We start from the raw sequence: 27,866 nt of genomic DNA, 5'->3' as shown, positions 1-27,866 counted from the left end.
AGAGAAAAGAAGCCAGGCCAAATTGTGTTTGTAATGTGCTGATTTTCATATACCTTTTAAAATCTGTAGAGTATCTGCAGTCTGGCAAAAAATTAGTTCCATACATAGTGTTTCATATGATGGTCAGAGCGAAAAGGAATGTTAGGCATCATTGATCATCTATCAGTGACCTGTTCTTCATGCTCAAGAGTATCTGTGTCAGTTGCCCATGTTGATTCTTTGAGATCTGTTGATAAATACTAATGTTGACTCACTGTGGCTTCTGGCAGACAGATGATGTACTTTGGCAATACTCTTTTCAAATCAAGAATGGCCAAAGGGTGTATGTTTTATTTTCTTACACCGAGAATCTCTCATTGCTTTTGATCTACATGGATGCCATAAACAGAAGTAAGATTAATTGTATTGCAGTCCTCCTACTGTGCTGGAATTCAGATCTGTTTCAATGAACACAGATCATTTACTGTCATGGCTGGCACTTAAATTCAGCCTTCTCATGTAGCTTTGGAATATTTGCTCCTCAAATTCAAGACATTTTCCACCATTCATTTTCCATTCATGTATGTAATATTGAACTTCTAAGGCAGGAGACTTTAAACATGTATAACCATATATCTGTATCTATGTAGATACGTGGTTATCTATGGTATATCTGTGACCAGACTCAAGATTCCCTCTTTGCCTAATGTTTGTCAGTTATTATCCTTTTTGCACTATTTCATAGAACAGACATCTCCAACTTTTTCTGAAGAAAAGTAGACCTTGACTGGATATTTATGCTTATGAATTTTACTGTTTCCTCCGTTTAAATTTAATCAGTTTTCTGATTTTATTCTTTATTTGTCTCTCTCTTTTTGAAGGGAAAAAAAAAGAGAATAAGCCATATCTGGCTGTGCTAAGTCACATTCTAATTCTTTTATTCCATCTTCACCTAGGTAAATCATTCGAGCACTTAAGCAAGCTCAGACTTCTGTAAGGTCTTAAGAATTTCACCATTTTATTAATGTATAGCTTCGTAATTATTTACTTTTAGTAATCCAATTTCTGTCATCTCCTGACTATTTCAAGGAAAGCTAAGTTCTAACCTTTAAAAGATTTCTCCATAACATTCTGTTTTCCTGCCCTTAAGTGCCTCCCACAAATACACGTGTGTACATCTGTGCACGTGTATAATGTGGGGTAAGGGTCTGGGTGGAATTTCTTATATGAAGTTTTAATAGGAACTTCTGTGTGCACAGCACAGTATATATACAGTGAATGAAGGAGGTAACGCACAGGTACACATATCTACACATCAGACAATTTTATAAGAATTAATTGGTTAGTTTAGAATGCTAAAATGGCTCCCTGGGGATTTATGAGCTAAGAATGCTCAGGGGTTTAGTGTCCTGACATCTCTTTAATTAGCGGTCTCCAAGATCTCACACTAAGAAGATGCTAAGCCAGTGCCTTCTGTCATATCTCAAGAGTATCAGAAGGCTTGGAAGCCACAGAGGAAGATGAATGTATTATGTCTGTGAGCTATACAATATGTACAAAGTACATTTTTCTTACTAGTAACAGGTTAGGACTTTTTGCTACCATTCCTGCTTTGATGGTGATGCAGTTCTAAAAGAAATCTTAACAAAAATCCAGCAAAAATGGGTGAGGTAAATAAAGATGCCGTTGAAAAATACTTGGAGAACAATCCCCAATTTGCCAAGGAGTATTTCGACCGAAAAATGAGACCTGAAGTGGTGGGAAGTATCTTTAACGTGAACCCTGGAGATGTGAAGGAAGGAGTCAGCTTCAAAGAAATGTCCCGTCTGGAGGAGAGTAACATAATTTTTGAGTTGGTATCAGAACTTCAGGATGAGGCATGTGTTATGGAAAAGTTGGTGCACAAGGCCCTGCAGAGGCTGGCACAGCTGCTGGCCGCTGATCGGTGTAGTCTGTTCATTTGTCGCTCCCGAAATGGTATTCCAGAGGTAGCCTCCAGGATTCTTGATATCACTCCAACTTCCAACTATGAGCAGAATTTGGTGAAACCAGAAAATGAGACTGTTTTTCCTCTGGACATTGGGATAGTGGGATGGGTTGCTCATACCAAGAAGCTTTTTAATATACCTGATGTGACAAAGGTAAGTGACTTCTTTTGGGGTATGGGGTTATGTGCATTTGCTTCTTCCTGCCCAGAGTTTGAGGTAAAAAGTTGTTCTGCAGAAAAATCTGAGACAGAAATCCAGACCAATAACATCAGAAAAGCATCTGCAGAGATGGCTTAAAATCCAATAGAACCACATAAAGTTGCCTAGTTAGGTGTTTTTAGTGTCCTTGCAGCAGTTGTAATGTCAATGACTACAATAATGGAGGAGAATATTAGATTAATAGAGACCATTAAATACCTGAGTTTGTGCTGAACAAGGCAGACTTGTATTCTGTTTTCCAGTATGGGCTTGCAAGTGTTCTCTGATATTATTTCATGCTGCCATGCATGCATCTCTGAATCATTTAATTTGCAGCTTTTGTAATGAAGATATATATTTATTAGTAAGTGAATGAGGAGAAAGGAAGATGATGTCAACATGCATGTTCAGCTTTATGTCAGTGTTTGATTTAAAATGGGTTTGATTTTGAGTATGTCTGGATCCAGGGCTTTAGTTCAAAACCATCTATAGAAGAAAATTATTGAGTCAGAGCTGTTCTGACATTTTTGAGGTTCCTGTTGAATCTGTGCTAAATCACCTTCTTTGTTTAAGGTGCTGATAAGAGTTTATTTATTACATTATTTATTTATTTTAATTTTTATTATTTTTATTGATTACAAATGTTAATTAAAATGGTGAGTGACCTAAAAAAAGTGAAACACGCACGTGTGATATCTGCTTTAGAAACTGCTCTGAAATACATGGGGACATGTAGCTCAAACATGCTTTGAATTTTAAGATTTCCTTAAAAATAACTAACCTTGCATCATCAATTGCTGCCATCTTCATTTCTTTTTAGGCCTATGTTGAACATAATCAAATGGTGCTAAGATAATTAGCAAGATGACAGTCTGGATTCACAGTATTTCCTATACAGTCAATTTAAAATTTCAGAATATTTGAGAGATAGAAACCACTGCTGTGTCCTATGCTCCATGCAAATAATCAAAAATATTTATACACTGCAATTAACTATGTTTTGCAGGAGGTAAACAAAAATTATCTTTTATCATGCTAAAAGTTATAAAGGGCTACTTTTAAAGCTCAGAAACAAATGAATGTTTATATATAGGAAAATAACATTCCAATATACAGTAAACTGCCTCAGATGTCAGTACAAATCACAGGGGCAAACAGAAGACTGACTGATTTGAGAAAACCATCAGTTCATTTTCAACTGACCACTAATATCCTTTCTTCAATGGCTGCTGTTCTGACAAGAAGTGTCTGATTTATTGCCTCTTACCACCACGTGGGGAGATTGGAGGATAATCCGTCCAAGTTCATAAGACTGATTACATGAGAAAAGATCAGGAGGATCAGGGAAGATGTGCCTTGTATCAGACACTGCACTGCTTCTTAATATCATTATATCAGAGGTGCCCAGAGCAGGGCTAACCAAATATTTCTGTGTTTGCATTAGGATTTGTTCAAAATTTTGTGACAAGTGTTATTTATACATGCTTAAGTAAGAGAACTTTTCTGTCCATCTAATCCTGCTAGGTGTTTTTTCCTCATTAATTTATGTCATCTGAGTATCTGTTACTATTCAATCATTCTAAGGTAATCTTTACTTAGGCACCCATTTACTCTCTTAGGATTACTGAGGTCTATGCCATTAGGCACACATTTAAAAATGCAATTCAACTAGGGTCTCATTAATCTAAATTTGGTAACTAAATATTATTGGAATATTGACAGTTTTTACATAATTGCAAAACCCCCAGAGACTTCTCTGGAACCAAGATTTGATATTTAAAAACAGCCCTAAAGATCTCAAAAACGTCAGGATTTACATTCTTTGTGTACAAAAAGTCAATGTCCAAGTTCACACTCTTCACACAAGCAGATCTCCCTATTATGTTACCAGAATCTTTATCTCCATAGCAAACCCAGAACTGCAGCTTGAATCACTAATATTTAAAGCATATAATTAGTCCATGGCAGCAGAAATATGCAGCCACAGAAGTCTTTATCACATTTTAGAAAGGATATTTATTTTTCAGTTCACTACATATACACTTCAGTCAAACAAGATTGTCTGCTACCCACATTAGGAACAAAAACTGACAGGAAGAGTTAAGCCAGAGAAGAAATTTTCCCCTAGTGCCTTGTCAGAATACAAAATGCACAATGATTATCTTTAGTTGGCTTTAGTACTTTAAAAATGTTATTTCTATCCACTTTTTACTGTTGACACGGTCCATATCCAAACAGCATAGTGTTTTTTAAGTCTTAAGTACATGACAACATTGACAAAGGCATGGTGTGACATTTTCATGCTTCAATCATTACCCCTTTATAACAAAAGTAAATGTAATAAAAGATCACAACAGCAATAAATCATTGAAAAATAAATGACTCCACTTTTAGTGCCTGGTAACCAGTTCTTTAGGGATTATCTCCTTCTAACTGGAAAGGTACCAATAAACGTGAGGAAGCTCCTCATCCTGACTAATGCTCCAGAAAATAAAAGCGGAGGGAAAGATACAGACCTTTGATAATTAATTTAGTAGTCAGTCTCCTCCCCACAAGATTATGGACCTGTTGACTGTGAGAGCTAATAGTGTTTAATCCAGGATTTCATAGTTGTGAGAAACAGGAGGCCAGGCAGGACCATTCCTCTAATAGTTTGTCTCACATTATTCGCAGTGTACAGCAGATCATGTGCCTCAAATATTATAAACTAAAATAATAGGCCACAAAAAAATGTGATATGTCCATTAGTATTCTTTTAACAGTAGCTGATAACACAGACAACATTATACCTCCAAGGCATTATTTCCAAATAAAACTAAGAACAAAAAAATACTTCTACAAGGAGTATGTATTTTTTGGGGAATCAAAATCTCACATTCTCAGCTTGCACAAATCAATAATAAAGACTTTATATATTTGCTTTAATCCATAAACTATTTAAATTATTGCACTGTTCCTTTCAGTTCAAAGGTATTTGAAAACAAGGATTTAATTAAGGACTAGAAACTCAAGAAATAATATTATCTGTTTTAGTTGAATATAAAATTATAAAAATGGTGGGAAATGCTTCAAAAGTGAAGGCTTTTGGATTAGATCTATAAAGGAGCTGAAATATTTTGATGCTGAAGTAACTAGCCTTCATTTTTAGAGGTCTTGCACTGCAATTCACAACTCCCAGTGAAGTGAAGAAATAAGAGACCATGGGAGATTCCAACTCAGATTAAACAGCCAGAAGAGTGATTGTTGTGGCACCTAATTTAACCACTGGAAACCCACGGTACAAATAAACTTAAACACATCTTCAAGTTGCAAGCACTGGTATCATCCCTTTGTAAGCTGATCCAGCTTCAGAACAGCAGCTCTACACTTTAAGCCAAGAGTGGGAGAGACTTTAATTGCAGGCCTGTCTAAACTGACAGGAGTTTCAGATTAATGTGGATATTCTGGTCCCCAGACTCCAGGCTGTCTGAGGTAGCTTTTTGCATGGGAAGAATATGCACTGTAAATGTTAATGTCTGCTCCTCCATTTCATCTTATCTTGATAATAAACGCTAGATTGCCAGAAACTCATACTCAACAAATATTAACTGGAAAAATTGAAACACATCCCAATCTTCTATAATGGCAAAGATTTAGTCAATTTACCAGAATATTTTAATACAGGAACACATTTCTATTCATTGTGCCTTCCAGAAAAAATACCCAACCAATTCTTTATTTACTATTCTAACAGGAAAGTTTCCAAAATTGAAGGGGAAAAGTACATTAAAAATGAAAATTAAAAGCTCCTTTTATCTCTTGTTTCATGTGAAAAAGCAATTACTATAATACAAATCCAATTTCAAGAAGTTGCAAAATAATCCCTACATATGGCAAATAACAAGCAGGCATTTCAGGAACATAACTCTAGTCATGTTGACAATAACAAAGTCAATTTGTTCTGTAATGCTAGTGAGTTACCCCTTAAAATAAAATTGACATCCCTGACAATATCTAATTTTTGGAGTGTGGCCTAAGAAAGGTCCAGGTAGATGGTTAGTATGTGTTTTTTCATTTTCTATTCATACTCAATTATGTCATTATGAAACAAAAACATTAGGCTAAGTAGAAGTAAGAGATGAAGCATTATAACACATTACTGCCACCTATCAAGTGGTTAAAATTCTGAGAAATTTGAGCCAAATGCAAGACAATCAGTGGAAGAACAAATGATCAGGAAGAGAAGGAAATACTGTAGAACCACCAGAAAGAAAACCAGAAACGTGTGGAGATGATGCAAAGAAATATGTGCAGTCTGAGCTCATCTATCCAAACCAGAACCTCCCAGCCAACAGGAGCAAAATAGTCATAACTGCAAGGGGTCACAGTAACCCCTTCTTCCTCTGTGCTTTACAAGGGGAAAGAGGTGGAGGAGAACAGGCATCTGCTGTCTTGGACCTATCTCCTCACCTGCAGGATTAAATCTTACCTGTTGTGCATTGGGTCACTTCAACCGCAGGCAGCACCACAGGGAGGAGTGGCTGGAAAGCTGCCGGGCAGAAAAGGACCTGGGGGTGCTGATCAACAGCAGCTGAACAGGAGCCAGGAGTGCCCAGCTGGGCAAGAAGGCCAAGAGCATCCTGGCTGGGATCAGAAACAGTGTGGCCAGCGGGACTGGGGCAGAGACTGCTGCCCTGTACCAAGCACTGGGAGGCTACACATTGAATCCTGTGCCCAGTTGTGGGCACCTCATTACAAGGAACATATTGAGGTGTTGGAGCATCTCCAGAGCAGGGTGACAAAGCTGAAGGAGGATCTGGAACACAAGTCCTGTGAGGAGTGGCTGAAGTAGCTGGGGGTGTTGAGCCTGGAGAAAAGCAGGCTTAGAGGGGCCTTATCAATGTCTACAAATCCCTGAAAGGTGGGGGTCAGCCTCTTCTCCCAACTAACAAATAATAGGATAACAGGAAGTGGACTCAAGTTGTGCCAGGAGATGTTCAGATTGGATATTAGGAAACATTCCTCCATCGAAAGGGTTGTGCTAGCTGGTCGTGCTGGCTTCCCGCAAATCCAGGATACGTTGCATATCTCAGGGCCTATTTAAAGAACTGATCATTGTATAGTAAATGGCTTGGAATCTCAAGATTAAATGGAGCTAGTAGGAAATGTCTGCCATGTACTACAATTAGGGAGTTAGCAGCAGATTTCTTGTCCATAATTTCTCTTTTAAAGCCTATTTTGTGATTTCACTTAGAGCTGAAAGTTCAAAATATTGTTCTAAAAGATAGTTTGATTCATAAGACCAGGCTCAAGCAGACTAAGTGTCCACATTCATGTAGTCCTGGAAGCATCAAGATGTTCTTCTGGCTCTGGTACTGCAGACCACATTTCTTGCTTATTCGTCTTTGAACATGATTCCTTAGATAGTGTGAAGAGTGATTTTCTTTGGAAAAAAGAAAGCACTTATGTTCCCAAGAGAAAATATTTTTACAACTCTGTTGGAAATAAAGGCTTCAAAACTCCTAGAGATTATGTATAAAATATTCAATAATGAAAAACCTAAATCTAAGCACCATGTTTTGCTTGTATGTGCAAACCATGTGAGACAGGAGTCTTTGTATGTGCTGTGGGAATGCTGCCAATTCATTAGAAGGTATTTTTATCTTTCTGCTTCACACTATCTAGGCACAGGATGGCTTGTGGTTACTAAACTTTCTGTTTATTAACAGAGACTTGTATTAAAATGTTTCTATCCTTTGCAAAAATTGTATGACCAAAGCGCTTCTTCTGAACACTTCTGACCACCGCTGCTTGTACCTTCATTCTGGCATTATTAAACAAAGTAAGATACAGCAGCTGAATCCTGCTGATTCATCTAATTTGGTGTCTACAGATTCCTTTTAAGTGTTCAGAAATCCAGGACTGTCTGAAGTGTTTATTGATTCCTTCACAGCAGAATGCAGTACCCTAAACCCAGGAACCTGGGCCTCACCAGGGCAATAGATGCTTTTAGTGACAGAGGGACTTCAAAACACGGTCAAGTTACCTGTCTAATTTACTGGGTTTTCAATGGCTAAAACAGTCAGAAATGCAAAACCTGAAGCTCAAAACCATACCCAAGTCCAGAATGGTTGTGTTGGTAGATAATACATCCCACAGAAAACCGAATATTTCCATGTAATAACATACTTGTTTAGCAGGCTGCAGGACAGTATTTGATTCTCACACAGAAGAGAGAGATTGCCTGGCATTTTCTCTGGATGTCTGTTACAGGAGATGCTCCTATGCCTTTCTCTGAGAAAAACAGAAAATAACAACTCAGGCAGTTTGTTGGAAACAGAGAAAGCGTCCCATTTTCACATGGACAATATATTCAAAAGTGGCTATATTTTCCAGGGACCTAGAGCCTGATACATTGAATGAGATTTATGGGGATGACACAGATTGTCCTTAAAGGAATCAATTCTCTGTTAGAGAGCCCAGGGCATAAATACAATATTTAAGAGTTACTTCCAGACATTTAATTTGTTTCACTGAAATGCAGCCCTAGAAGGAAATATAAAATGCAAACATAAAAGAATGACTGCCTAAAGACTATGAAAAACAAGGAAAAAGCCAAACCCTAATATTTTGATGGCATAATAAAATTCTGTCTTTCTTGTTAGAGTTGTATATGCTATAAATTCAACCTATACTAGAAACAATTGCTAGAGGGAAGAGGGGCAGAAGAAAATTAAGAGGAAAATTTTAAATAATAAACAAAGTATTTTACTTCTGCCATTTCCAAGCATTGTCATGCTTGATTTTATAACCTAGAAAATGCTTATTTTTGGGGGGTTTTCTTTAAGAAGCTTTATGTATACTCTATGAAAGCTGAAGTTCCATGATGTAGCATCCTGCAACATTCTCCAGCCTGTGAGCAAGGAAGACACCTTGGGATGCACCACGCAGATGTCAGCTGCCTAAGCTAAGGCAGTAATAATGAATAGCAGCAGTGTTTGCAGCTCTGGGCATAGACATGCAGTATAAGTGAGCTGAGTGCTCATCTCTGGAGAAGTTCGAGTACTGACATGTTAACAGTGAAATCTGAGGGGATGGAAAAGGCTCTGTGAAGACAGAGTCTGGCTATTTTAGCTGCTGAGTAGAACCATGGCACTTCTCAGTATGCACATCTCAACAGATTTCAAACCTCCAACTCATAACTCACCTCATTCAGATGTATTTTAATAACATAACAAAACATAACAACCCTTGACAACCAGATTTCCCTGAAAATGTTTAAATCCCTTTTTTATTATATTAAAGAGAGCACTAAAGTCTTTGAAGAAAACACCAAGAATTTCTTGGATATAAGGAAATAAATATATGAGTTAATATATGAAATAAATAATATGAGTTATCCATGAAGCATGAACTAGCTTCTCAATATTTTTACATTAAAAATTTTAAAATAATAGCTTTTGCTAAACCCTTCTCAGCATTTGGTTTTGAGGATGAAAATGTAAATATGGAGTATTGAGTTGTGGCTCATTCATTAGTCACATGGCCTTATTCCCACAGGATCACACATTCAACAAAAGCAGCTTTGGTCCTATATCCTATACCTATATCCTCTGCTTTAACCAAAAGAGCCTGTAGAGATGGGAGCAACAGGGATGGGAGTGTGTCAGACAGGAAGGAATAAGAAACAGGTCAGCTAGGGCAATACCTGCTGGGGATGCTTCTCTGCCATAAGTATTTTATACAGGACAGGAGGTACTTTTAAATATTGTATGAAGGAAATGCATAATGAATTTTATTTACTGAACTAATACAATAATAATAAATATTAACACAGATATGAAGTAATTCTCTAAAACACAAACCATATATATTAGATTCCCAGGCAGTCACAAAATCATGTATTTCCCATATTTTTAATTCCTCAGCATTATAATAAAGACCTGCACAAAACTTGGTTTCAGAGGCTACCTTCATAACCAATGCTTCGGTTAAGCTTGTACATATAACTCTGCAAGATCAAGTTAAGTAATGATAATGTGTTTTTCCAAGTATAAACCTGCTGCACTGTGAAACAGTGCTCACAGCATTGCAAACATCAGTTACCAAATAAAATGATCATTTGCTCTTGGCATGGTAATTGTTCTGTGTTTAACTTGTGATTTTTTCCCCTTTTTCTTCAGAACAACCATTTTTCTGACTTCATGGACAAAAAAACTGGTTATAAAACAGTCAATATGTTGGCAACGGCAATTACACAGGGTAAAGAGGTGCTTGCTGTTGTGATGGCACTCAACAAATTAAATGCCCCTGAGTTCTCAAAAGAGGATGAAGAGGTAAAATGTCACACAATAACACAACTTTTAGTTCAACAAGTAGTTTAAGTGACTCTATATCTTAATTTAATACTTTTGTTTAATTTTTGATCTTTATAATTTTTAGGTATTTAAAAAATACCTCAACTTTATATCTTTGATGATGAGAAATAATCATACGTCGTATCTCTACAATATCGAATCACGAAAAAGCCAGGTATAGAAGCATTTTTTAATAAAAATAGTTCATTTTTTCTCTGAAACAATTATCATTCCCACTATTTTATAAACTTGCAATCTTATTGAACTAAGGATACAATCTATTTATTCTTTTTAAAATTTATTAACAGTGATGCACTTTATAATTTCATTCTGGAATGCCTAGGATTCATATGTTTATGTTTTCTTACTGTTCTGAACATTATCCTCCTTCTCTTTTGTTGTAAATAGATGCTTTTGTGGTCTGCCAACAAAGTATTTGAAGAGCTAACAGATATAGAACGACAGTTTCATAAAGCACTGTATACTATTCGAATGTATTTGAATTGTGAAAGATACTCTGTTGGTCTGCTGGACATGACTAAAGAGAAGGTAAAAACTATTTTTCCTACTTGCTAGAAACTCCCAACGTGAAGTCTCCAAGACACAAAGTTCCCATGCTTTCTAACTCTTGGGGATAATTTATTTAAAACCTAACAATGTTACAAAGATTACATGCAAAATATAAATATGGCAAAGGATACAACCAAAATAAACATAAAGACCAATTCTGAAATAATTTTTCATATTCATAATTCCATGCAAGAAAGGGTGGAAGTGCAGGTCTGATTATTGCTTTAGAAACATCTACCTGCTAGAAGAACAATTAAGCTTATTTAGGGATAAGATTAGCCTGCAATTTGCTGGCAAACATTTCTTGTCTGGAATATAGTTACCAATGTTTTCTTAATGCTATCTGAAATATGACCATTTTAAACTAAGTAGAAATAAAAATCAAACTGTAATACACAGATGTGATGTTATCTATGAACCCAGAACTGATTTGTTTTTTCCTTTTTTCCCTGTGTATCATTTTCTCAGGAGTTCTATGACGAGTGGCCAATCCGGCTGGGGGAGGCAGAGCCTTACAAAGGCCCCAAGACACCTGATGGACGAGTGAGGATATTAATTTTTCTTTTTATGAATCTTAAGTTTGATACTGAAGTTCTACAAGTCACCTAGATGTTTTTATATTTTTATTTAGGAAGTCAACTTTTATAAGATTATTGACTATCTGTTACATGGACAAGAAGAAATCAAAGTCATTCCGTGAGTATTCACTGGCAGATGATGAATGTGTAGTAATTAGACATTGCTGGGACAGAATAAAATGTCTACATTGTAGAAATAAATTAATTTCATTGTCTCTCAAAAGGTCACCTCCAGCAGATCACTGGTGTCTTGTCAGTGGATTGCCAACGTATGTGGCTGAAAATGGTCTTGTAAGTTCATGGCAAAACTAAAAACTAGCATTTTAAATATCATGCAGTTGTTCTGACTGAACAAAAACCCCCCCAAACCTCCCCATGACCAAAATCCTCTACAAAAATACCATGATGCTTCCAGTGAAATAATCTGAATCAGTATTTGTATGGAGGCAAAGCATCAACCCAAATGGTGAAAACAGCAGGATAATTTCCCTCAGATTGTGATGATATCAGAGGAATAATATGTGTGTCTGATGTCACTTTCCTGGTGTGCCAAATGTCACAAAAAATGTCAAAGCAAGAAAATCATCACATGCAAGGTTTTAAATTTTTCCTAATTTCCTATATCTTCTTGCATAGACATACGTAATTCAAAGTCAGGATGTATGACAGCTATGGATAACCCTGTAGCATTTTTAATAGAGCCCAATTAGTACTCAATTTTTTATTTCTAGAAACCTCCATGCCATTTAAAACTGGAAGTGATTTTCTTAAGCATTATGCTTTTGCACTGTGAGACACTGAGGGACTTTGCTACAAACGTTCCAAAATTACGTCTGTTAGAATAACTACATCTAATTTAAGAGGAACAGTTTCAGTTTCTGTAGCTAGCTAGGAGGCTCACCACTATTGTTAGCTTAGAAAAGAAATATTCCTTTAAAAAATATTAGACTAAGTTTTGATGCACATTATATTCCATCTCAGCAATATGTCATTTTTTTTTATGCTGTAGATTTGTAACATGATGAATGCACCAGCAGATGAATACTTCACATTTCAGGTAAATTCAGTAATGTTAATAATTATAAATTTTGTAGAAAAACATTCTAGTGCTTGCCATTAATTGGTTATACAGTTAGTTGTATAAATAATTTCTCATTTTATTGTGATGCACAAAAAAAAATATTTTTGTTACATTGCTTACGTCCATAGCTGCATTATTACTTTCAAAGAAATACACATTTCCTGGTTTTTGGTTTTCCTACAGAAAGGACCAGTGGATGAATCAGGATGGGTTGTCAAAAACGTCTTGTCTTTGCCTATTGTCAACAAAAAAGAAGAAATTGTGGGAGTTGCAACGTTTTACAACAGGAAAGATGGAAAACCTTTTGACGAGTATGATGAACAGATCACTGAGGTAAGCTTAATAGGATTAAAGGGTTTGAGGAGCTATGTGATGTTAAAAAAATATTGCAGTAAAAAGTCATTTTTATATGTAAAAAAAAATTCAAATAGGCCACATTAACATCTAGCCAATAGTCTATCTTCTTCACACTGCAGTTTCTTAAGAATCTGAGATTTTATCTCGCTTTATAAAACTGAAAATTTTTAAGTGATCATTTACATTCCAGCAATAAACAAAAGTTGCTTATAATTTTACTTTTAATCCTTTGACTTTTTAATGACGTTCAGCATGTCCTAAGTAGCAGTGGGTAAGCAGGTATGGTGTGCTGCTTGCCAGTGGATGCCAAGCCTGTGACCACAGGAGTTCACAGAGCGTTCATAATCGCATGCACTCAGGCAAGGTAAGATGCTACACAGTGTACCCAAGTCCACCCACTTGACTTTAGCTTCGTAAGCCTCAAAGTCAGGTACATAAAATGGGAATATTAATTACTTAATGAGTCAAATGTCATTAGAAGCTGTGAGTGCTAACAGAACTGGCTGAAGGAAGTTAAAGGCCTCTAACAAGTAGAGTGGCACCTTGCTTTTCAAAGGGCACTAACAGAAACGGGACTTTAAGAAAGCTAAGTTCAAATTTTCAGGTTCATTCTGTTGTCATGGCATCATCTCTGCTTTACTTGACTTTGTTGCAGACTCTCACACAGTTCCTGGGGTGGTCTGTTTTAAATACTGACACTTATGACAAAATGAACAAACTTGAAAACAGGAAAGACATTGCTCAGGAAATGCTTATGTACCAGACAAAGGCCACCCCTGCTGAAGTTGAATCTATCCTGGTAAGTTTCTGTCCACAGCCACAAAATTAAAACAGCAAACTTACTACACAAAACCTGAATTTTCTTACTCTTTTTCATTTTTAGAAATACAAGGAGAAATTGAATGCAAAAAGTTTAGATGAATGCGATCAAAAGGATCTCATCAGGATTTTGGTAAGTCATTAAACTGAAAATTCAGGGGGTGTATTTATATCACAGAGTAATGTGTCCTCATCATAGAAAAGATTGGGTATGGTGAAATCCTGATGAATACAATCAATGTTAGCTATCAGGCTAAATGGAGTTGATTTAGCAACACATCTTCACCCTCTTCTCTCCTTCTTTGTGCAGACCCCACTGGTACCCACAGGAAGGGAAGCATTCTGTTACAAATGTACATTAAGACACTTGGACAGTCACAGTTACATAGACATTTTTATATTAATTAACATTTAAATTGTTACATTTATTAAAATGCTCATAGGGAAAATGCTATATCTATAACTGAACTTAATTTATTTAATTCTGAAAATAAAAGAAAGTGATGTTGTGGTGAGGCCACTTGCATTGTAGGTAAGAGAATGTAGGTAGCAGTATCTAGTGGAACAAACTTACTTTCAGATTATTTTTTCCTACATTTCTTTAGGCAGAGAAGTCTAAAGACAGTGACCTGTGACTCCACAGAGAGAAAACATATTTGACCTAAAGAGTTCTCTGCTCTACTACTCTGCTACTACTAAAACAAAAATGAGTTTGTAGTGCAGTCCTCTGGCTGCCTTAGTATTTCAATCTAGAAAGGCCTTGTCTTTGGAAGAAAACTCCTAATTTTGCCCATTTAGTGCACTTCAACAGTCCTAGAGCACATGAATTGGCCTTTATCTGGCCTTTATCTGAAGAAAAACTCAAATAAAGAGCAAATATGTGCTCTGAATGAAAACACTGAATGAACTTCCACTGTTAATGGATCATAACAGAGCTAGTTTGAAGAAAAAAGGTCAAAATACACCCAAATCTGTTGACTTCCAGTACCAACCACTTCACGTTTCCTCCTATTATACCACATTTGCTAATGTACACATAGCCATAGGGAAAAGATCTCATGAAACTCTTTTTAGTTATGTATACATGCATGCTGGAATGCACTGGTGTTAATGTTTTACTGGCTTCCACACAACAGATGCCCACACAGCTTGCAAGTAGTGAAAAAAAAACATCAACAGATCGTGTGTATCTTCACATGCCTTTTAAAGAAATTTAATTTAGCAGTATGAAAATCTTCAAAAAATAATGGACATTTAAAAATTTTTCCATGGGGAGAGCAAAATCTGATTATTCTGATACAGGCTTTAAATTTAAAAACATAATACTGGTATGAATTTTTAAATCTATAAAAACCAAGTTGTTCTTTCAACATTGTGGAGTCACAAATTCAAAGGTCTAAGATCTTCTGCACTACCAAGGCTACATGCAAGTGCTTTATCCTATTAGAAGACCTGGAATCCCAGATAACTAATAGGATAAAGCAGGTGTTTCTAGATCTGATGATTCACCAAGTAATGGGTCTTAAAACAACACTGATCTAGGTTTCTTTGTCCTTGATCTCAGATCTGTGTAGATATAAAGGAAAAACCCAGGGAGAAGGAAAGGGATGATCAGCCTTATTTGTTGAAATATATGCATACATTCAGTTGTATTTTTTCTTTATAAAGTGAAGATCCTTTATAGACTACTGAGGAGGGAGTAATTGTGATAACATAAGCTATTTTTGTGTTGCATCAGACTTCCTTGAAGAATTTTGCTTGGATTGGAACACACTCTTTAAAATAAGATGCTGCTCTCTCTAGGCTTTGAGAGAGATGAAGAGTGTTAGACAACAGTTCACTAATAGCACTATTACCAGTTAGGCTATTCAGTGCGAATCTGTATCATATATACAAAAGAGGCAATATAATTTGGCTGATAAAAACATGAATGCAGCCTTGAGATCAGGCTGAAAGTGGGAGAATCATGGGATTTTATACCAGGGAAGAGAATTTCCTAGGACCAAGATTTCTAAACTAAGGAAATGTTGAGAAGGTGGCAACACATTTTGTTGGAATTCAGAGTAGGAATTGCCCAAGGTTTTTATCTACTAATTTTGAGAAGAAAGCCAGCAGTATCATGATTATATTTCATAATTTAATACACATTAGTTCATACTGACACCTGACACCTTTGAAGACATAATAAGCATACTGTCCTTGAACAGTATTTCTACTGAAGAAAATTAAAAAAGCTTTTCCATCTTTGTTCTTGACAGAAAACCCCTTGTTTTTGATATTTCCTAACAGAAAGAAGAATTACCTGATCCAAAAGATTTAGAACTGTATGAATTCCGCTTCAGTGACTTCCCTGTTACAGAGCATGGCCTGATAACTTGTGGAATACGACTGTTCTTTGAGATAAATGTTGTTGAAAAATTCAAAGTCCCAGCTGAGGTCTGGTTTATTTTTCTTCATTATGTTTATTCTTAAATAGAAGAAAAATATCTGGTTTTACATGCTTTAATCTAGAAGTAGGCAATACTAAAATATTAATGGTATGTTTAACAATAGTCCGTTCTCAATGAAATGTTTACATATTTGTCAGAAAAATATCAAATTAATCCTGAATTGTGTAAGATAGGCAAGGAATTAAATCCACATGCATTTATGTAAGAAAAATTTGCTGTTTCTATGTTTAATTCAATGAGAATCATTTGTTTTCAAAGAACTTGCAAAATTAAAAAATTCATAGTATATTCTAGAATTTCATAGTATATTCTAGTTATTTAATGGGAGCTCCTTTGTTCTGTTTCAATTAATAGCTGTCTGCTCCCTTTTGTTCCCAACAGGTCCTTACAAGATGGATGTACACAGTCAGGAAAGGTTATCGGGATATCACTTACCATAACTGGAGACATGGATTCAATGTGGGACAAACAATGTTTACTCTGCTGATGGTAATGTTGCTAATATTAACCCCAAATTCATTAACTAGTAGTATTCTTTCAACTCCAGATGGAAAATTCAGGAAGACACATGCTCAGAGTTATCTGTTTTCTTTTACAGACAGGAAAAATAAAGAAATACTATACTGATTTAGAAGCCTTTGCCATGGTTGCTGCTGCTTTCTGCCACGACATTGATCACAGAGGGACCAATAACCTGTATCAAATGAAGTAAGTACAAGTGATCAAATATACGGAAATGTACTCCCTTTAGTGGAAAACAAATTTTAAAACATCAAAACTTGCAAAAATATTAGGTATCTATTCCATATTCATCTGGCATGAATAAATAATTATGCTACAGAAGATTTCTGCCCCAGAGCACTTCAGGCAGTTGAAACACAAAGACAAAATGCAAAGGCAGAATCTTAGAAGGATCTCCTGAAGCTGCAATCCATTTTTAAGACTCTAACTTTTTAAAACTCTAGCAATGCTTGGATTGTAGTAGACAAAGCCTCATGTGCATGAGGACACAAAGAAATTAGTAAAGTAAATTAAAATCCGTAATTGGATTACTTTTTCTATACAGGGCACAAGCACTTTTCTGGAAAGTGATTCGAGATGTGATATAGACAAGGGCCAGTCTAGAGTGAGACAGAATTTTTTGCTCTGTTTTCCACTGTCTAATTTGACTAGTTCAGTTGCTCTTCCCCACATTCAGTTTCCTGATATAGGCCCTTTCCTGAGGTGTAATCTCCTATGTTATACAAAAGTCTGACTCAACAAGCTTGAGTTCTACTGCTGGGTCCACAGGCCCAGAAGTTAACACATCATGAGGTTCAAGCTTTGCAATTCATGCTGTAATATGTCCTGAGAAAATAGTCCAAAGGATTTCTTTGTGATTTTTACCTTGTTTGTTATGAAAAAAACTCCATTAATTCATTTAAATTTTCCCTTGTATTAAAACATTATGTATCATGGTGACACCTACTCTTCTCCTGAGGAGTGAACACCCTACCATTAAGTATTTTATGTGATCTGTGTGGGCTTGTTTCCATGTGCTGGCCAGAGAACACATTTCTTAGAATGTCTTGTGTATCAGAAGATTACCATTTTCTGGCTAGTTTCCACCAGCTGTATCTCCAGAGTGATTGATCCTACCCCTCTGACCCTGAATCCACTGCTCACATTTCAGCCTTTTCAGCCTGTGTGCTAGAGCAGTGACGCAAAGGGATTTTCTGATTATTCCCAGGGATTCTCCAGGTGACGTAGGAAAGAGAATGACAGATGCTGATTCTTATTCAATGGACTGCCTCTCATCCAAACAAGTTTAAGGGGGATTGTAGTGGGTTGGGTTTAAATCTTTCCACTGTGGTCTTCCCTAGACGAAAGCCCTCTACATGAGGTCATATGCAGTAAAGCTATTTATAGAACTCATCAGGCTTTACCACGACAGTCCTAATCACATCAGAAAATAGGGGTGCCATTGCAATCCACCTTGGGTTATGTGGGAAACAGAGCTATAAACCAAGGGAAAAAGGAGGAAAATACACTTTCAAACATGTAGAACTACCTGGAGCCCATGTAAGTAGGATGCTTCTCCCTTCATCTCACAGCCATAATCTGATGCAGAATTTTCTCTTCTTGAAGCTTAGTCCAACATCAGGGGAATGCTTTAAGACCTGTGGTAAAATGGAACAAACCTGGGCTATCAGGACTTTTGCTGTCCATAAAAAGGCAATTTTGGGGGAGTAAAGTAGCCCAAGAGCATTAGAGGAATTAAACTCCATTATATTCTGTGGTGCAAAACCAGCATATTCTGTTACTTCAGATTTCAGTTATGGCCAACTAGAATCCCAGGGCATATGGCCCAGTCATTACAGATGTACAAGAGCCATGCAGCAGAATAAACACTAAAAGATGGATAAAGGCTACTTTTAAGGTACCTAAAAGGAGCATAGATTGAACAAACAGCAAAACTGAACATGCAGGACAAAATGAAGCCATATTTTAAATACCAAAGTTTTTGAGTTTTGAGGCATCTAACAATGACTTTGACTTCAGTGGGCACTGACACCCAGTGCTATCCAAGTTCCATCATTACTCAGTTACAAAAAGGAAGGGAAGCAAATTGGGTTTTTTCTCTGCATCATGCCAATAGCTAATTTATACAGATTACACTATCATACCAATGATATGAAACCTGAATAAAAACTATTGCCTTCAAATTCTATTTTTATATATTGTACTCTAAATAACTGCTTATTTTTCCACAGGTCAGCTGCTCCCCTGGCAAAACTTCATGGCTCTTCCATTTTGGAAAGGCATCACCTAGAGTACAGTAAAACCCTGCTGCAAGATGAGGTACGTCATGGACCTTCTGCTCACACCAATCAACACTGAAGATCCAATTAAACTACAATGCTCCAAATTTCACTGGGTCTCATGCATTTCTCTAGGTCCACATAAGAAATGCTAAAATTCACAAGTTTAAGAAAAATTCTTATGCATTTTCCACTGTTAGAGAAACATCAGTGATTCTGTCCTGGAACAGAAAAGATTCTCCTCTGGGCCTCGCTCACACTCTTCAGATATTTTCTGTTTGCACAAAACAGCTGATATTGAAACCAAAGCAGAAAATGTAATATATATATATATGTAATCTTGTCATTAAGCAGCTATACCTGGTTTATGAGGTCTGAATTCAGCTGCAGGCTCTGGCAGCTGAGGAACAAGAGATGTCCATGGAGAGGCCCCTTGCCCTCAGGCCAAGACCCGCCCCACAGCCTGCGTGGTTAACAGGGCCGGGAACGGCAGGCTCTGCCGCAGTTCCATTCCCGATGTTCCTGCATGGGAAGCGTCCCCAGCGTCCCATCCAGGCTCAGCTGCCCCTCAGGGTTAACAGGGCCGGGAGTGACAGGCTCTGCCACAGCTCCATTCCCGATGTTCCTGCATGGGCAGCCGTCCCCAGCTGCCCTCCCCAGCAGCGGGGGGATGCTCCCGCCGCACCCCCAGGCCCAGCTGCCCCTCAGGGCCCGGCTCCTCCACTGGGCACCGGCCACCCTGCCCTCAGCGGTGTCAGGCTCTGCCCGGCTGCTGCAAAACACACTATTTACACTCTGCCATGTATTTTGGAGGGTGGTTTAGCAGCAGTGCATGCACATATGCACCCCTTCCATGCCTTGTTTGCTGCAGAAGGGCAGGCGCCCACTACACCCTCATTTTCCACTTCTAATCCCTGTGGTGATGCTGTTGCCTGACCTCATGAGGCCACAGAATAAATCCTTATGCTAAGCAGTAGCACTATGTTAATAAAAAACCTAGAAGGTTTACGATATGAAAACTAACAAACCTTTCCCTTTATTGATGGCGACGTACTTTGTCAAATGTGAGATGCCAGGGAGTGAGTGACTCCTGCTCTCAGGCAGAGCAGTTGGCAGGACCTCTGGAGGCTCTCACCAGCATCGCTGTGCCCTGGGTCATGCAGGTCTTGTATCTCTGTTAAAGAAGGAAATAAAACCAAGACACCTAGAAAAATGCTGTATGATGGTCTCATTCCCTTTGCCTGAGGAAAAGGACATTGCACATGCACTGCTGCAGGCAACTGTGCAAACCCAGTTTAACAGGAAAAAAAGAGGGAATTGGGAAGTTTTAAAAAGTCAGGAAAATTAGGTTAATGGAATCTGAATTTTTAAGTTTTATCATTACTTTAATTTAAGGACTATAGCTGGCCAATTTTGTTACCCTATTCTGTGAGACAATCTGTATAGTACAAACCAAAGACAGTGTTATAAAAGGAATTGAAATCCTAAACTTTCCACCTTGCAGAGTTTAAACATCTTCCAGAACCTAAATAAGCGCCAGTATGAAACCGTTCTGCACTTATTTGAAGTTGCAATAATAGCAACTGACTTGGCTTTGTATTTCAAGTAAGTACTAAATTCTGTATAACTTCTTACTGAAAAAAATCAGTCCTACTGAATGTATAACTGTAGTTTTTTAGTTGTTTATATACAGCATACAAAGATGTTTATATGCAGAGAACAGAGCTCTATTTAACATTGTCATTGAGTCTAACTCTTGCAAAAACCAAGGCATTCTTAGTTTGATTATAAGCTTTCAAATTAGAGAATGCATGAATGTATATAATACTTAGTAGGTAATACATTTAGTAGGTCATTCCAATATACATTTAGTTACAGCAATCACTGTATTCCAGAAGTGTAGATGCAATAACCTAATCGTAAGGTTGTGTGCATGTGTGACATTTAACATACCATACAACAGATACTCAGAGTAAGCAGGAGCATGCTTAAAATTAAAAAAACCTGTCAGATGTCCACTGTTCCCAGTGCTAAATATGCCAAAGACTCCAAATTTCAAATTATCAATTCTGTTCTTAAGTTAGTGAATTAGTGTGCTTTAATAATGGGTATCTTAAAGATATGGGGAGACTTTTGTTTTATGACTGGGACAATTTAAAGTCACAAGACAGGTAAAAATTCAGGAAATTGTTTAATAGCAGTTATTAAAATTTAGAGAGGAGTAATTCCATTATTCCATTCATTCAAAGCACAAACTAGAAGATTTGTGAGGCAGTAGCAAGACAGGCTTATGTTTTTGATAGTTCTTTTCAGTCAGGTCTTAGTAACTCTTAGGATTTTTGGTGGGAGGGAGTGGCAGAGCATCTGTTAGTATTTGCTTCACTTTTCCCAATTCTGTATGTTACAGAAAGTAACGAACATGTAATGCTAAAAAAATGAGAATGTCACCCCAAAGGGTTTAATCTGAAGAGGTAGGAAATTGGTTGTTTCTTTGTCAGGAACTCTGACATATTATTTCACATGCCAGGGGTATGTAACAAAATCAAAGTTTCTAGGTTACCTAAAAAGTTTCCATTCAACAGCAGGGAAATATTACTTTGATACTACTATGACTAGGATGGTACTTGGGAAAAGCACAAATAACGTAAATATGATTATATATTTTATTTTTAATGCAAGAACTCACATTCAGTAACATATGCTTTATTGGTTTAACAGGAAAAGAACTATGTTTCAAAAGATTGTGGATGCAATTGAAAAAATGGAAACAGAAGAGCAGGCAATTAAGTATATATCTATTGACCCAACGAAAAAAGAAGTCATCATGTAGGTGGTTAATATTTTACTCCTTATTCAATCAATTATCTAGGACTAGATTTTAAAAGAATTTGGGCCCCTAAACATGCATATTTAGACTTAGTTATTGTCCAATGATAAGCACAACCATGATTTTAATTTAGAAACTGATGCCTATAATCTTCTTAAAATGTGCAAAGTATCAATTCATTTGGCATCTTAAATTCCTCAACACCGAGACCTTTTTTTTTTAATAATCATTCTAGCACACTGGATAGTTAGGTTTGGTAGGGAGCCCTGGAGATCATTCTGTCCAACCCCTCTCCCAAGGCAGGGTGACTTAGAGCAGATTACACAGGAACTGGTCCAGGCAGGTTTTGAATGTCTCCAGACAGACTCCACAACATCCCTGGCTAGCCTATTCCAGTGCTCTTCTACCCTTAATGGATATTTGTTCTTACTCACGTGGAGGTGGAACTTCTTGTGGTTTAGTTTATTGCCATTGCTCCTCACCTTGTTGTTGGGCAGCACTGAAAAGAGTCTAGTACCATCTTCCTGACACCCAACCCTATAATCTTCTTTTGATTTTTGTTTTCAAAGGGCTATGATGATGACTGGATGTGACCTGTCTGCAATAACCAAGCCCTGGGAAGTGCAGAGTAAGGTAGGTACTTTTGAAGTAGACAATACTGCATTTACTCTTTGTTTTATTGCCCATTTGGTGCATGATCAATTAAAAAAATAACTTATTATTACTTGATGCATATTTAAGTACCTGTTGCTTCCAGAAAAGAAGCAACTACCTTTCTGTCACTGTGAGTGTAGGTGGTCAATCATTCTGCAGTTGTCAGCCCTTCTCTACTTGTCCTTCCACTAAAATCGGCACCGCTGATTCTGGCAGCTGTTCTAGCTACCCTTAAAATATCACCTAATTATTTCTTTGCTAGACAACTTTTGCTACTTTCCAGCTATTTTTAAGGCACAGATTTAACAACAGTATGGTTTGAATTGTGTCTATTCTATAGATCTTGGTGCCATTGCAAAGCAGCTTAAACACACTAAAATTCTCTAATACAGAGTGGTACCTAAGTACTTCAAGTACTCCACTATTTATTGACCATCCTGCTGAAGCTCATCACTTAGCCTCACATGAATATGTTTTAACAAAGCATAATCAAAATACAACTGCAAATACTTATTCTTTTAAGTTATACACATTACAGGTATTACAAGACTCATGTTGTTAATATTGTCTTGTTTCTGTTGGCAATAATCTGTTATTTACTCAGCATACATCAAAATACTGCTAGTGATAATTTTCTGGGAAAAGCCTTAAGTACACCAGACAGTGTATGTAGGTCTTTTCACATTTTCTGGAAAGCCTTGTTTTATTTATTTCAATTTTCTATTTTCTGCTCACAATTTCATTGAATTGTACTTCTTCAGGTTGCCCTCATGGTCGCAAATGAATTCTGGGAGCAAGGCGACCTGGAACGAACTGTGCTACAGCAACAGCCTATTGTAAGTGCTAAATAATTTCACTGTGTTAAGCAATATTAACTGTTATTAAAACATTGAATAAATAATGAACCATGATGCTTATGAGATCACTATACCAAAAAGCATGATATCTACATATTCTAAGTTACTGCTCTTTTGTTCTAGCCTATGATGGACAGAAACAAAGGAGATGAACTACCTAAGCTCCAAGTTGGTTTCATAGACTTTGTGTGTACATTCGTGTACAAGGTAAGAATAACTGGTTTTGTTTCCCTGTTCCAGCAGTTCTCATGGCACAATTAGTGATAAGACGTTGCAGTAAAAAATTCTAAACAGCAGCAGTACTCTTGGTCACAGTGTGAACTACTACCACAACCACCATAATTTTTCTGTATTTTGTTACATCAAAGAATTGTTCCCATAGAATAAATTCAAGACATGTGAAGCAAATTCATAAAAGAGGAAGACCCCAGTGAAACTTCAGGGTGCTGAGGATTTCTTATTGCTGGAAAGACTGAGTTACAAAGTCCAGCTTGATTCTTCCTAGTCCCATTTAATATAAGCAAGCAACGTGGATAGTTACAGAAAGCAGTTAATAACGCAGCATAGGGAATAGAAATATGCAATATTTGGGGCAGGTAGATACGCTGTTTCTTTTGTAAGGCACTGAAATGTCTACATTCTTCATCCCTGTCTAGTTTTTAATATTATCCAAAAATACCAGGCATGTGATGTGATTTTTAACATCTTCAGAAATATCCTCATCTGCTTGGAATATATTACAGGATAACAGACTTTTTAATTGTATCCTGATACTGATCATATCATGTATCACAGTTGTAAAATATAATGTATCACAGTTGTATTATTTGATAAAATATCAAATATCAATTATGATAAAATATCATGCATCACAGTGGTAGTATTTGAGTCAGGCTATCATATGTGGGATTAGGGAAGATTTTAAAATGTGCAACATATGATTACAATATTTTTCTAACAGACTATGTGCACAATAGGGCATTATTGTTCCAACAACATGCCTTGGAATTAGATGTAATAGAAAAATTAAATGTTTTCTCAACAGTATTTCCACAATTTCAGACTTAACAATTAGTCAGTGCTTACAAATTTCTAATTTACTAATTTCAATTGCTTGTACAGGAATTCTCAAGGTTTCACAAGGAAATTACACCTATGTTTGATGGTCTTCAAAACAACAGGGTTGAATGGAAAACACGAGCTGATGAATATGAAGAGAAGATGAAAGCTATTGAGGAACAAAAGAAAAAGGAAGAAGAAGCAGCTGCCCAAAAAGGTTAAGTAACTTCTTAGGTTTTCATTTACATATATTTTTATGGCAGCCAACATATTCTCTCTCTCTCTCAGATTCACACATGCAGTGCAGTTGTGCAATATTAAACTTTATGCTAATGGTATGCAAGTTCTGAATCAGCCAAATTAGGTTTATCTTTACTTGAAAGAGAAGTAACCTTTAAAGACTACGCAAATCCAGTACACTGATCTCATTTTCTGAACTTCAGAATTATATAATATGACCACCACAAAAGTGAAGGGAATGTAACATTTCTTCTATCTAAAGACTTGAAACTGAATGTAATTAAACCCTTGCATATCTTAAATACAAGATATGCATCAAAATTCTGTGTGGCATCAGCCCCAAATGTATTCAGGTGCTTTGTTTTCAGTTGAAAATGAAAAACATAAGGGAACAGAGTATGCATTTGGAACATAAAAAACCAGAGACAATCCCCACTTCTCTTCCAAGTTTAAGATAAAGCTTTTGGCTCTAGTTCCACACCACAATTTTCTTGGCTGAAATACACTCTCTTGTATAAAAAATTCAACATTAATCTTCCAAAGACAGACCAAGTCCTAAAATTGGAAGCATGGTTCTGCATAGCATAACCTAGAAGAGAACCTGATTTTACAGAAACTTGAAACCTGTCACTCAAGTGTAAGAGTGAAATGAGTCAGTTACTTTTATTCTTTGTATTGCACGTGGAGCAGCAGCTACAGCTCTGCCAATTGATTGAGATGACTGAACAGGTTCAAAGAAGAAAAAAACCCATGTGTGATTAAAACAGTGATATATGGTCAGCTAGTTTGAAGAAGAAAAGTTAGTTTACTCTGTGTTTCACACATCTTTAAAATATAAAACAGTTCTGAATAATCTAGCTGTTAATCAGTGCCTGTGGGAAATAGGTGAGTATTCTTCCCATTTCACACAAAAGAAGCTATTCAAGGCCACCCATCAAGTTACTGTCAGTGTGTGAAATAGTTATAGGCTCCTACAAAATTGGTACTAGGTTACAGTAAAAGCAAATGTAAAAAAAAAATCCAAAAGTTGTTGCAAAGTGGTTTAAGAAGTACTGTAAGTTACATGATTTAATCAAAGCAGATTTTTGAAAGTTTAATAGAATGAGTCAAATATTTTGGTCTGCTCACACTGTGATACTACTTACACACATTTTCACAGAAAATCCACCCTCCTACTTGCTCCCAAATTTATTTTCAATTACACTTTCATTTTTTTGAAATCATATAACTTTAGTTAAGATTCATTTATTGCTGAGAACTAGCTGGTTGTCAGTATGAAAAAAGTACTTTTTCCTTACACTGGAACATAACCATCTGATCTTTACAGAAATACCAGCAAAACAAAACAAAACAAAACCTGGGACCTCCTTACACAACTTCAAACCTCCCTATACATTTGCTTTCTCAGCACAGAATACTACCAAAAAATGTTACCAAAGTCAGATCCAATGCTCCTAAGTGTAAGCTTCTTAAATAGAAATTAAATCATCAATTTAGGAAGAGTCATTTATTTCTACTCTCACTTGGAAGTTAGGACCATGCTATATCATTGGTATTTGGAATCACTTAAGTGTTTTCCTAATAGGAAAATAGGAAACCTTACACAGGCAAGCATGGACAGACTTATGTGCAGAATCTAAGGATCTGGCCTTTGCATATCATAATTGGCAACACAAAACAAAAGGGAATTTTCTACATCCTTTAAAAACACACGTTGGAATGAGGCCATGGGCATTTGTGAAGAACAGATCTGACCCTGTCAAATCAAGGCCATGTAAATATATGGGTTTGTTAAGTCAGTTCATACAAACAAAGATTTGATACATGCTGAACCATGGTGGTTTCTCTAGAACACACTGACCTGGCTATTCTTAGCCATTCAGTAGACACAAAATAAACATGTTTGCTGAACCACTACAGTGGAAAGTTCAGAACTGAAGTAAAGCAAAATACAGTATTAAACTGAGAAAATCAAATACATAGTTAGTAACATAGTGTTGATTATATCCACAAATTACAGAGGGTAGGACACTGATCATGTGACATGTTTCAATGCAGGTGGAAAGGGTCGAAAATGACCTAGTAACATGGTGATCCACAGCTTTCAAATGTAAGTTTTAATTCTAATATTGGTATCTTACCTTAAGTGAATCTGGAAATGCAGTTTATTACATTGAAAGAATCTTAACTATGACCAATGAACATCTGTGGCATCATTTGAGAGAGAGTAACAGAATCAGTAGCTATAAATAAAAACATGAGAAGTCTCTCTCTTAATTAGTATTTACAAAGGGATTCATGCAGGGTTGGAAAAAGGTTTATGCAGTCAGGTCAAATTAAAGTTTTTGTATCATCTGCTTCAAAAATAGATTCACAGATTATATTGATTCAAGAGTTTCTTTCTTTGGCATGGCTTGCATACCTCAGTTTTGTATGTGTGGGACAGTCATGTATTTTAACTACTGAAACTTTCCAGTAAGAGTGGTTCAGTGTTTGTTTGTTCCGTTGAGAAATGTTGGTATCAACTCCTACACTATATACACATATGTATTTATAACGTGTCATTGTTCTTATTCCAATATCCCAGACAAGCAGTGAAATTTCAGACAGCCAAACATACATAATATGCATAAAATAAAAGCAGCACTCCATAATAAGGAATTAGAGCAGCTAAAATTAACAGAAAATACTCATTTTACTTTCCTTCCTTGTTTTTTAACAGAAAGTGCTGCTGGAGGTGGTGGAGGTGGTGGTGAAGAAGGAAAATCCAAAACCTGTGTAGTTTTGTAATTCTTTGTCTCAGACACTGTTCCTGATACAAGAAAAGACATCTAGAAAGAACTTCAATGAGTCCCAGTGGATTTCTGCTTTGCATAGAATAGTATAGATCAATCTTTTAATCCTCTTAAACACATGCCATTTGTTGGAAATAATTTTTAATGGATTTAAAAACCGGTTACAATTAAAAACTGGAAAAAATAATGGTGCAAAATGAGTTAACTGTGTGCTCTAGGTATTTTTTCATGTCACTCAATTTACATACAGTACTTTTATTAAAATATGTAACTTCTA

The 27,866-nt window shown here is 36.5% G+C and overlaps 1 protein-coding gene across 2 annotated transcripts; it reads left to right on the top strand.

Annotated features, from left to right (window-relative positions):
• Positions 1-1,449: 1,449 nt before the first annotated feature.
• PDE6C (phosphodiesterase 6C) lies at positions 1,450-27,584 on the top strand. Of its 2 annotated transcripts, none has more exons than XM_030951281.1 (22): positions 1,450-2,120; positions 10,328-10,480; positions 10,587-10,676; positions 10,910-11,050; positions 11,540-11,614; positions 11,703-11,767; positions 11,874-11,940; positions 12,659-12,706; positions 12,914-13,063; positions 13,743-13,886; positions 13,971-14,039; positions 16,196-16,342; positions 16,738-16,845; positions 16,955-17,064; positions 19,110-19,197; positions 20,662-20,762; positions 21,876-21,983; positions 22,554-22,617; positions 23,400-23,474; positions 23,619-23,702; positions 24,618-24,771; positions 27,541-27,584. In XM_030951281.1, exons 1-22 carry the CDS (start codon positions 1,641-1,643, stop codon positions 27,582-27,584), a joined length of 2,565 nt encoding a protein of 854 aa, XP_030807141.1. In that variant the 5' UTR covers positions 1,450-1,640. The 2 variants fall into 2 exon arrangements, with proteins under 2 accessions (XP_030807141.1, XP_030807140.1); XM_030951280.1 differs by having other exon boundaries at positions 27,517-27,584.
• The last annotated feature ends 282 nt before the right edge of the window (positions 27,585-27,866 follow it).

The sequence above is a fragment of the Camarhynchus parvulus genome, chromosome 6 (assembly GCF_901933205.1).
Source record: "Camarhynchus parvulus chromosome 6, STF_HiC, whole genome shotgun sequence".
Taxonomy (NCBI): Eukaryota; Metazoa; Chordata; class Aves; order Passeriformes; family Thraupidae; genus Camarhynchus; species Camarhynchus parvulus.
Note: the sequence above shows the minus strand (reverse complement) of the source record. Positions and strands in the feature narration are given on the sequence as shown.